Source organism: Myotis davidii, unplaced genomic scaffold, assembly GCF_000327345.1.
Source record: "Myotis davidii unplaced genomic scaffold, ASM32734v1 scaffold27, whole genome shotgun sequence".
NCBI classification, from domain to species: Eukaryota; Metazoa; Chordata; class Mammalia; order Chiroptera; family Vespertilionidae; genus Myotis; species Myotis davidii.
Genome location: NW_006297821.1, coordinates 2,593,347 through 2,604,575, shown reverse-complemented (window position 1 = coordinate 2,604,575; position 11,229 = coordinate 2,593,347). Strand labels below are relative to the sequence as shown.

At 55.8% G+C, this 11,229-nt stretch overlaps 1 protein-coding gene across 1 annotated transcript; it reads right to left on the bottom strand.

Moving 5' to 3' along the window:
• Positions 1 to 3,269: 3,269 nt before the first annotated feature.
• On the bottom strand, positions 3,270 to 10,937 carry CHRD (chordin). The gene is made up of 18 exons (XM_015570419.1): positions 10,739 to 10,937; positions 10,022 to 10,163; positions 9,770 to 9,910; positions 9,604 to 9,686; positions 9,378 to 9,525; positions 9,113 to 9,219; positions 8,874 to 8,993; positions 8,096 to 8,252; positions 7,533 to 7,753; positions 6,952 to 7,065; positions 6,356 to 6,631; positions 6,194 to 6,287; positions 6,022 to 6,078; positions 5,647 to 5,750; positions 5,096 to 5,198; positions 4,526 to 4,680; positions 4,254 to 4,353; positions 3,270 to 3,703 (listed from the first exon to the last, which is right to left on the bottom strand). The coding sequence occupies exons 5-18, from the start codon at positions 9,478 to 9,480 to the stop codon at positions 3,648 to 3,650; spliced, it is 1,767 nt and encodes a 588-aa protein (XP_015425905.1). The 5' UTR covers positions 9,481 to 9,525; positions 9,604 to 9,686; positions 9,770 to 9,910; positions 10,022 to 10,163; positions 10,739 to 10,937; the 3' UTR covers positions 3,270 to 3,647.
• Positions 10,938 to 11,229: the final 292 nt, after the last annotated feature.

The following is an 11,229-nucleotide window of genomic DNA, read 5'->3' as shown; positions in this document are numbered from 1 at the left end:
TCCTGCTTTCCTTATTTGTGCAGACTTACATGTGCTCCAGCTCCAGAGGTTATCACACGAATACCCTCAACTGGGGCAAGGACAGGCATCACAGCCACTCCACAAGTGGGGACAGAGGTGCTGCAGGGGCAGGGCCCAGAGTGGGGGCAGGGCTGGGGCTGGGCAAATAAAACTCAGAAAAATGCTCAGTGAGTTATTAATAGCGATTATGCAGGGGTTGGGATCCTATCTTTCTAACAGGTGAATTTTTCTTTCTCCCCCACACATTTGTGTGTTACTATAATTGTTCGCAATGATTTACTTTTATGGTGAGCGAAAGTAATCCTGGCGGCCCCCTTGATCCATGAAAACATACATTAGAGCCGCGCAATGTTAAAGGGGTGGCTTCCTTCTCAGAACTTTATAATCATTAAGAGTCACAAAAATTCCCTCCCTTTTGTCATCCTTAACACTATATTTCCAGTGTTCCATACATATTCTGTTTTTTCCTTCACATTTCATCTCTGACTGGCCGAAAATCTGATGAGCGAAAATGTGTCCCTTCCAGCATGCCTGCTGAATGCCCTCCCGGTCCTAATCCCATTGCTTTATGAGACACCCCCTTCTGTCACTGTCACTGTGTCAGAAGGGTCACACTTTTGCCCTGGCCGGTTTGGCTCAGTGGATAGAGCGTCAGCCTGTTCAATCTGGTTCAATCTGGTTCAAGTGTGTCTCTCACATTGATGTTTCTCTCTCTGTCTCCCCCTACCTTCTACTCTCTCTGAAATGGAAAAATATGCTCGGGTGAGGATTAACAACAACAAAAAGTGTCACACTTGTGTGTGCCTACTTCCCATTGTTTTCATAAAGACTAAAGGTGAAATGCAATAAAACCGTTGTCTGAAACTTTTTAGAAAGCCACTGACTCTTCTTTCTGAGAAGTGCAGCAGCCAACATGGAAGCTGAGTGGGGGGCCTTGGACTCACCACTCCCAACAAGCACCTGGGCTGTTCCACTCTCCACAGCCCCTATTCACCTGCTGCCCGGAGGCCCTTTCACGTGTCTGAGGGTCTGAGGCAGAGTTTGAAAATTACCACTCATTGCCATAAACTACCCACAGACCTACACAGACTCTGCTCTAGGTGACGGGCCCAATGCCAGCTGCCAGCAGCGCCACCATGTCACAGCCCACATGGCTGTCTCTCACCAGACACCAAAATTTGGATGTAGCAAATAAAAGATGGCACAGGGGTGTTACCGCAGAACGCACAAAGTGGAGGACTGCATGTGAAGGACACCTCAAAAAACGGGTGTATCAGAACCACCCCTCTCTCCTCTGGCAGCCAGCGCCCCTGTGTATTACCTTCCATCTCTTTCCCAGGAGAAGCTCAGAGGCCCAGTCCAACCCTCTATCACATAGAAGGCTTGACTGACCCAGTTTTAAATCTTACCAGCACCTGATCTGAGACATTAAAATCCTCTGCCCAGGATGGGCTCTCCTTGGGTTTTGTTACGGTTTTAGGGTTGCTTTTGGTTTTTTAGGAAGGCAAAGGACTCTCTGAGGTGATGCAGTTGCCTAAACGTGAATGGTTGGGTGCCCTCTCGCGGTCTCTGCAAATCAGGGCTTCCAAGTTGTCTGACGTGTGGTTCCCATTGGCCCAGGGCTGGACCCCTGCAGTCACTGTACCAGGTCCCCAGGATCTGGGGACAGGTCAGCTCTGGTTAGAATGCAGGCCCCTGAGGGGAAAGGTGTTTCAAGGACTGTGGTCTAAGAACAATGGTCTGCCTGGATCCATTAGCTGTTCATTCCTTTGCTCAACTGACATCCACGGATGCTGCTCTGAAGGCTGGCTGGGTGCCTAGGGGCAGGATCCAGGAGCTAGGCCCTGCCTCTCGGAGCGGAGCCCACAGAGCCACCCCGTGGATGCGCACTCTTCCTCTTGTCTTGTGAGTGTCAGTAGCAAACTCATGTTAAATCTAGGGATCAAAATTTCCTTTCTCAACCCTTCTTCCCACCAAACTCCCTCATCGGTTTCTGGGCTAAATCCTCCATCGCACCACACCTGGCGCTGTACTTGGTTCCCTGCATCTAGCCCCATGCCAATCCTGCTGCTTTTTCTTCCCTATCTGACCCTCTAATACCCCTACTGACAGCCAGGGCTCTGGGCCAAGGCCAGTCTCTCCATCCTGATCATCTTCTCATCCCCAGCCTGGCCTCCCATTCCACCTGAGCACCCGGCAGACTAGCACACCAAAGTTGAAACCCATCGCCACTCTCCTCCCCAGATCTCTCCCTGCCTTTTATTTCAAACCAGCTCCAGGAACCCTATCTCAGCTCGAGTGTCTTTGCAATGAATGTATGCCAAGCACTGAGCTGTGTGATTCACAAGCTCTGACTGGATCCTGTGAGGGAGATCTCAGTTTTACAGAAAGGAAATAGGGACTCGCGGAGGTTAAATCACTCAGCGAGTTAATAGCAGAACTGGAACTTGATGCTTCAATGGGCTAAGACCATAACTTCTCAAGCACAACACACCACGCCTGTCCCTAAATAAGAAGGCGCTGGTTTCCCCTTCCTACTACCCCACTAGGTCATAAAATTCCAGGCTCGTTTCATCCCACATTGTTTATACAAAAGACAAGCCTGCAGGTGCGTGTATTTGACAGCTCTCCGTCCTGATGCTCCTATTTCCCACAAGCCTGTGCGATCTGCGGGAGTGCCCAGGTGCTGGTGGCAGGAAAGGGGAGAAAGGAACAAGGGGCCTTATTCCGTGCATCACTTAGATGAGCTCAGCCAAGAACTGGACTGGGCTGATTCCAATCCACTCTGATCCAGAATTTCCCCGGAACTGGTCCAGAATGCACTTAGTTTCCAGGAAAGAAGATGAACCGGAAGCGTTTGCCTCATTTTAGATAAAGAAAATAGAGGCTGGTTATGCTTTTCTCTCTTTGGAGCAACTTCAAACATGGAGTCAGCAAAAATGCCAGCCACGGTAGACCAGTGGAAACCAAACTTGCACCTAAGCTCTGCTTCAGAGTGCCTTTGTTCTTGAGGCTCTAGTCCACCTCAAAGACAGGCCCAAGCTCCTCTGTGGAATCAGGCCTGCCAGCCAGCTGCTATGCCGACTGCTTCGCCTCAGGTCTCATCCCGCTCCCCAAGGGTCCGAGCAAAGCTCCTGGAGCCAGAGTTCACCTCTCCACCCTCCTACTCTCAGCCCTTTGTCCATGGGGTCCCCGGCCATAAAGAAGGACCTTTAGCTCAAAGATTGAAAAAGATGTTTTAATAAATACAAAAATCTTCAATAATGACTCTGCTCAGCTCAGGGGCAGCAGGAGTGAAGTGGTGGGGGGACCCTTGGTGCTGAGTGAGGATAAATTAAAAATCCCAACAAGCCAGTGACATTATGTACAGAAGGAAAGGGGTTGGGCTTCCAAGGCAGAGGCCAGAGGGTGACAGGGCAGGAGTTGGAGTGGACATGGCCTGGGTCTGCCCTGACAGCCCTCCCCCTTGTGGAGTTGTGGTCCCAGAGGTAGTCGGGGAGGGAGAAGAGGTGGAAAAGAGGAGCCAAAGGCACTGGGTTTCCCGCAGGAGGATGCAGGGTCCTCGGCGCCACTCCTTCTCCCAGCCCAGGCCCCGTCCTCTTGGTCATGGGCCTTCCCGCTGCTCCCTAGGAGCCCTGGGCTTCTTGCTTCAGCTCTGGCGCTGTCCTGGTCTCCGGGGCTGCTGAGGACAGAAGGGAGCGAACTTTGGAGGAGGCACAGAGAGCCCAGCAAAGTATCCCTGTTCTGGTCCCAGAAAGGTCAGTATTTTCTGAGCAAGTGAGCACAGAACAGCTGCGTAACCTTAACCTGGTAGCCTAATTCCTCGAGCTTCAGAAATCTCATTTGTAAAGAAAGGACTATGCCCAGCCAGCGTGGCTCATGGTTGAGCATCGACCTATGAACCAGGAGGTCCTGGTTCGATTCCCGGTTGGAACATGTGCCCTGGTTGTGGGCTTGATCCCCAGTGTGGGGCATGCAGGAGGCAGCCAATCAATGATTCTCATTGATGTTTCTCTCTCTCTCTTCTGCTCTTTCTAAAAATCAATAAAAACATATTTAAAAAAATAAGTAAACGACTACTAATAACAAGCCCACCAGGTCAGCTGTGAGGGCAGAATGGAGTGGCAACTGTGAAGCAGAGGGCACTGTCCCTGGAACACAGCGGGTACTCCTTCCCTCCTCAGCATCCCACGGTCAGCCCAGGGCTGCTGCCCCTGGGTCCCCTCACTTACACCGGCGGGACGTGCAGTGGGAGCAGCATCGACTCTCCTTCCCTGAGCCGCAGGACAGTGGCACCGAACAGTCATCTCGCTCACAGTGGGGCACCCCTGCCTGAGGCAGGACAGAGCAGATCCTGAGGGTCCCCAGAGGTACGGGGGCACAACAGCCTTCAGCCTCTTCTGGGAGGGCTGCCCCCGGGAGCCTGCCCTCCCTGGGAAGGTCCCCCTAGTCCAGGTGAGGCCTCCAATGCCCACCTCACACAAGCCCCCCATGCCTCTCTTACCCCACACCTGCAGGTGATGCAGCTCATCTCCCCAAAGGGGGGCACTGAGGGGTGCCAGCTCTGGCTCTCCGGAAACCACTGCCCTGCAAACCGGCAGCCCCGGGGCCCATCGGCCTGCATGGGGTCCCCCAGTTGTAGGTGGGTTCCTGACCCCACTATTGGAAGGGAGAGAAGGAGATGAAGAGGAGGAAGTCAGTAGATCTGAGTGCTATGAGGGCCACCCAGGTTTTATTTGTCTTTGAATCTCCAGCACCTAGCAGTTTCTGGCCCTTAATAGGTGATAAATCTGGATGGATGGGTGGGTGGATGGTTGGTTGGTTGGTTGGTTGGTTGGATGGATGAATGGATAGATGGGGCAGGAACTAGAACCCATCATAGCCCACTAATACATGCACACCTTTCCACTGTGTTTAGAACCCTGGCTCCAGACTAGGCACAGAGTGGTGCTCAGGAGATGCTGAATTAGCTGAGAAGTCCCTTCCATCCACCCTCACTGTGCATCCCCTCACCCAGGAAAAGGTGTGAAGGGCCCTATCTGCCCCAAGAGGCCTCAGTGCCCACCCCCCTCACCTGGACACTGTTTGCAGCAGTCAGTGGGGTTGGCGCGGACAGGCTGGGCACAGGCCAGCCGGGGACACTGCACCTTCTCACAGTGCACCTCTCCCGTGTCCCCCTGTAGGGATCCATTGTGTGAGGGGTGTTAGGAAGGAGGGGGAGCACTCCTGCTTCCTCCCTCTCCTTCCGCATACCTCGAGTAATATATCCACGGCCTTTTACTCAGGCCCTGGGCTGGTGCTTTATATTCCTGAACTAAATCCTCATTGTAGCCCTGCCAGGTAGGTGCTAGCACATCCGCTCACGGAAGAGGAAAGTGCAGCTCAGGGGGGCACAGGAAGTGCCCGGGTGATATGGAGCTAGTCAGCTGGCAGAGCCAGAATTCACACAGGTCACCCTTGCCCTTCTCCTGCAGGAAGCCAGCTCTCAAAGCCCAAAGGACTTTCTCATATTATTTTGAACCTTGAGCCCCCCTCACCAAGGCTGGGCTTTTCCTCTCCTGGAGGCCCCTTCCCATCTCTGCAGCCCCACGGGGTGTAGCACTGGAGAAGACTGGGCAGCCATACCTTGCAGGTGCAGACGGCACACTTAATTAAGCCAAAAGGGGGAACGACAGGATGCCACCGGGTACCCGCTGCCCGCCAGCTCCGGTCACCATCAAAATAACAGCCTGGTGGCACACAGTGGCCAGCTGCCATTAGTACTGAGCTCATTGGCTGGATCCAAAAACCAAGGCTTCAGGCTCAGGCCAACCCCACACCCTCTAACCCCAGGGCCCACTCTCAGGCCAGTCACTCTGATGAAGCCTATCAGGTGTCACTGAAATCTGTGTCCCTGAGCCTTCACCCACCCATGTATACTCTCACCCCACCGTCCCCCTCCTGCTCCCACCCAACAGCGCCTCTTGGTTCCCCACCCTGGCTCATACACTGCCAGCTCACCCTCTCCGGGGTCCCTGCTCCTCGGCAGCCCTGGCAGGTCTCTGACATCTTGTTTCTCTGTGGAGCCAAAAAATAGTGAAGGCAGAGGGTGAGAGCCTCCTTCCCTTCCTAGAGGCCTCATCCGCCGTTGGCGGAGCCCCCATGACTGTCTCCGCCCCTGCATGGCACTCACCGGGGCACACAGGGCAGCACTGGTCCGGCACCTGCACTGGACTCGGGCAGCTGAGCAGCGGGCACACCACAGGGTCACAAATCACTGTCCGCCTCTGCAGGGAGAGGTGGGAGGTTGACTGGAGCCCTTGCCCCAGAACCCAGGCCCCAGTACCCCTCCTACCTGGCAGGTGCAGAGTGAGCAGAGCGGGTCGTAGTTAGGTGCCCAGCGAGCCCCATGGGGGCGCTGCTGTCCCTCGAAGAAGCAGGTGTTGGGGTCTCGGGCTCTCCAGGGGCTGCCTGGTTTGACTGGCGCTGGGGCATCAGGGCCGAGCACAGCGGGCAGCATGGGCAGTGCAGCTGCGCCCACTGCCTCGGGAGCCCCAGGCTTCCGGGCCTCCTCCGCCCCTGCCTCCGCCAGGCGCAGGCCGCCTACCTCGCATTGGTTGGCGATGTGCACCTGGGAGGAGAGGTGAGCTGAGGCAGCACCCGGGCTCCCCCTTGCGTCTCCACCAGCAGCAGCCAGCCCGCCAAGCAGAAACACCTCATCCCCTGAGTGCCCCGTGCCCCAAAAGGATGCTCTTCATCCCAGCAACCATTCTCGCTGCCAGGCACAGGTTATTTGTTATTGCCGGCCTTGTTATTTATGTGCCTTGCATGGCTTCATCCTCCCAAGCAGTAAGCAAGTGTGATACTTCCACCCCCCAGGGCTGGGGAGAGCAAGTGGCACAGAGACACACGGTGCCAGCCCAACTCTGACCCATCCCCACTGCTGCCTACCTGCCCTCGAAGCTCCCCTTGGGGGCTCCCCTTGGTGGAGATCAGCAGGGAGGCAGTGCCCTGTGCCAGGTGCAGCAGCAGCTCAGGCTCCAGGTCCTTCACCACGCCCTGGGCCTGTGAGTAGATAGGATAAGGGATGGGAACAAGGCACTCTAGGGCTGAGTCTACTGTTCCCGATTTGCAGATGAGGAAACTGAGACCCAGGGAGATGAAATAAGGTCTCCAGGATAGCAAAGCTCAATAGCAATGGTATGGAGCTCAGGAACCCAGTCTCTCTGACAACAAGTCCCTGACCACCCATCTACTTCAGGGGGCCTGGCCACCCCTCCTACTCCCCTGAAGGTCCAGGATATTACATACAATTCAAGGGATCCCACCAGAGAAGGACACAGGAAAGAGGATGAATAATAAAAGGCTGGGTCAGGTCCACAGCCCGGTCTGTCTGACTCCTGAGCCCATGCCAGCTCTGCCATACCAGGCAGCCTGTTCTCTGCTTATACACACATACACACACACACACACACACACACACACACACCCCTTTAAGCTAAAAAGCAGATATTTTCCAATCACATCCTCACCTCTGGGCCATAGAATCCCTTCAGCAGCCGCCGGGGCCCTGGCATCCCATGTGGACCAAGGAGGTGGGCAGTGACAGTGCCCTGTTCTGAGCCACCAAGCCCAGCCAGCAGCACTTCATAGTGCAGGTGACAATGGGTATCCAGGGAGAGCCAGGCATGCCCTGCTGCCTGACTCTGCACAGGGGGCAACACCAGGGCTCCTGCCAGGGGCACAGGCAGTGCTGGATCCAGACAGAGGAGAAGTGACAGATGAGAAGGTGGCCTAGAGCAGCCACTCAACCCCAGCATTCCCATGTTGCCCAGCACAGACTCCGTGAGCTGGCAGACACTGCCCAGAAGCCCAGGGCTGGGGGAGCAGCAAGTTTTAGACCCCTGCACCATCGCAACAGGGAGGATCTCCCAGGAGGGCCACCCTTTACATCCCACCTATACATCTCTGGATGCAAGCCTAGAGCTCAGGCAGGGAAAGACACATCAGGCTCTAGCGCTCTGACACCATCCCTTATGCACTTGAGTCACTGATTAGAGGGCAGCAAAGGGCAGGCAAACCTATGGGCACTCACTGTCATGGCGGGCGCTGTGCCCACTGTAGGGCAGGGCAGCCACATGCCCCCGCAGCTCTCCATCTGGGAAGTCCTTGGTGGCCACATTCAGGAATAGCTCATTCTGCAGCAGCATATGAGTCCCTCGGGCACCCAGCCCAGGGCAGACGCCCATGGCCTAGGGGACAGTGAAGGGTGAGCCCCAGCTGGAGCCTGCCAGGCCCCAGATGAACCCTCCTCAGCTTTCACGCAAGCCTAAGATTCTGAAGCTTTTCCATGTTTTGTGCCCCCACTACACCCATACACACTTCCCCACACCACTAACACTGAATAAGAACCCTGCAGGCCCAAGTTCAAGTCCCTTCCCTGCCACTTCCTACGTATGTGATCACCTTGAAGAGTTAACCTCTGACCCTTCACTTCGTCATCTCTAAAATGGGTACTGCGAGGGCCAACAATAGCATAAGTAAGGCAACCAGTCTAGTACGCGGCACCTAGAAAGGCCCAACATGCGGCCGCCATTGCTCTCACAGTTAGTATGTGATCTCCTGCACTGGTCTCCCTGTCTTACTCCTCTCATTTCACATGAGCTTGCTGAGGACAGGGGCCACAACTGATTTTCTTTGTACTCTGTGGCCTGAGTCTCACTAAAAATGTGTCCGGTGAATCAATGTATCAATGGGAGAGCCTGTGAATGAGTGAATGATGCTGAACCTATCTGCTCACCAGACTTAGCTTCCCACAACCCCCACATTGTAGTACATGGGCCCTATGGCCCAGCTCTGCCTGTACCACTCACTGTGTGTCCTCCCGACTGGAGTCCAGCCATGTGGCACAGGACAGTGCGCTGGTCCCTCCGCTGAGGCTTGGTCTCCAGCGTCATGGCCACCACCTCGCTGCCTGTACCTACCACTTGCACCTGGTGGGCAGAGTTGGGGAGAGCAAACTGGAGTGGCAGAGAAGGCCTGGAGCCTGAACCGCAGGCCAAATCTCTGCCTCAATCTACTACCCTTCCACCTCCTGCAGCCCCTGACTTACCTGGTAGATTAGGGAGCCATTTCCTAGCAGTGTAAGGCTGGCTGAGCCAGCTGCACCTGTCTGAACTGGGATCAGGGCATCGGCCCCACAAAGGACACTTTGGAGGACTGCAGAGGGGCAAGACAAGTGGAGGCAGGCTGGCCCCATGGCCATTCATACCCCCAGCCCCCAGGATCCCTCCCATATCCACCCTGGCCCTCCCCTGGCACTTGTCTATGCCTCTCAGTGGCGTGTGCCCAGGGTGCCAGGCTCCACCCTGCCTCACCATCGCAGCTCTGCCTGGCGGCAATGTGTCCACTGATACGCAGCCCTGGGCTACCTGCCCTCTCCAGGGCTATCTGCAGCTTCCCCAGCACCAGCCAGTCCATCTCCTGGGCTGTCAGGTTAGGCAGCACCTCAGCAAAGCCTGGGTCCTAGGAACAGAGCAGGATAATCGGTGGGAGCAGCAAGAGGCCAAAGCAGGTGGCAACAAAAGCCAAACTTTCGCTCACCTGGGCTGAGGCATTGGCCTGGAGCTCTCGCAATAGCTGCCCCTGGTGTAGAATCTGGAGCCGCAAGGGAACCTGGGCTGGTCCTGAAACGATGGTACATGTGGACACCGCTGAGAGCCAGGCGCTCTCCCTGCCCTTCTCACATGCCCTCCCCTATCCCACTTACCCCCACTCCTGGATTCCAGCAGCCCACGGAAGAGCAGCAAAAAATGCAAGGAGTCCTCTGTGTCACTGAGAGTGAGTAGGGTGATGCCACCTATGCCCTGTTGTGGGGTGCCTTCCAGGGTGAGGATGGCACTGAAGGTCTCTGGGAGAGGGAGGATCATGAGAGCCCATCAGAAAGTCCCCTCCACGGCCCACTCCATTCCTCAGTATAGAGAAGACAGAACTTTGTGCCCGGGGCTGTTGCTCCCCTCACCTGCAGCCAGAGCCCGGTGCCGGATGAGGGGCCCCCAGACCGCCCCTGAAGGATGAGTGGGTGTCACAAGTGCCACATGTAGCTGTTCTGCCCTGAGGAGCCGCAGAGACAACCGAGGCACTGCTCGCCACACCCCACACACCTGGGCAGAGAGACAAGAAGACCCTACTCAAACAGTATGCAGGATAGGCCAGCGAAGAGGCCTATGTGATGAGGAAGGAATATGGGAAGGAGCCCCCATGCTCTCCTAGGAAGCTTAAGAATCCACCCCTAGCCTGTTTGGCTCAGTGGACAGAGTGTCGGCCTGCAGACTGATGGGTCCCAGGTTTGACTCTGGCCAAGGGCACATATCCAGGTTGCCGGCTCTATCCCCAGTAGGGGGTGTGCAGGAGGCAGCCAATCAATGATTCTCTCTCATCATTGATGTTTCTATCTCTCTCTCCCTCTCCCTTCCTCTCTAAAATCAATGAAAAAAATTTTTTAAAAAAGAAGAAGGAATCCAGGGGTCCAAATCCTGGCTCCACCACTTACAGCTGTGTGACCTTGCGAAAATCACATTCTGCTACTGAGTCTCAATTTCCTCATCTGTAAAATGGGCATATGATGTCAGTGTCTTCCTCCCACTGGACTGTTGTGAGGACCAAAGGAGGTCATGCAGAGCACACTCTCAGCACAGTGTCCAGACTAGATAAGCACTCATAAATGGCATCATCTCACCAAGCCATCTTGGGTCGGAGCTGCAGGGTGTTCGAACAGGACGCTGCCAGTGGAGTCTGAGAAGCGGATTCGGGTGGGACGGTCCAGCCTGGGAAGGAGAGTGTGGGGGAGCACGGACTCTGAGCCTGGGCCAGAAGCAGCCCCTCCAGCCTGGCCCAGCTCTCCCGCCCCGGCGCCCAGCCCGCCCTTCCTCCCTCCTGCCCCTTCCTCCCTCCTGGCCCGTTCTCACTGCCGGTAGGAGATGGAGAAGCGCAGACTAGAGCGCAGCAGTATCACTCGCGCCCTTGCCACGGCCTGCGACCTCGGCCCCGTCAGCAGCGCCACAAAGTCTGGGAGAGAAGGAAGATGTCCCCAATATCTTCACCAGCTGTGACGACCGCGCCAAAACCTCGACCCCGGTCCTGGCTGGGTCCCTGCCTACCCGTGTGGCCGTCCCCTCGCGCTCGGTCCTCGGCGCCCGGCTCCCCGCGGTCGCTGTAGCTGCGGTGCTC

Bases quoted from the DNA above. Each gene is read 5' to 3' on its own strand.
- CHRD (XM_015570419.1), bottom strand. From the start codon at position 9,480: ATGGACTGGCTGGTGCTGGGGAAGCTGCAGATAGCCCTGGAGAGGGCA. The intron at 8,994-9,112 runs GTAAGTCAGGGG...TCTGCCCACCAG, and splicing joins ATGGCTCCCTAATCTACCAG to GTGCAAGTGGTAGGTACAGG. The intron at 7,754-8,095 runs GTGAGTGCCCAT...GTCTGGATCCAG, and splicing joins GCACAGCGCCCGCCATGACA to CACTGCCTGTGCCCCTGGCA.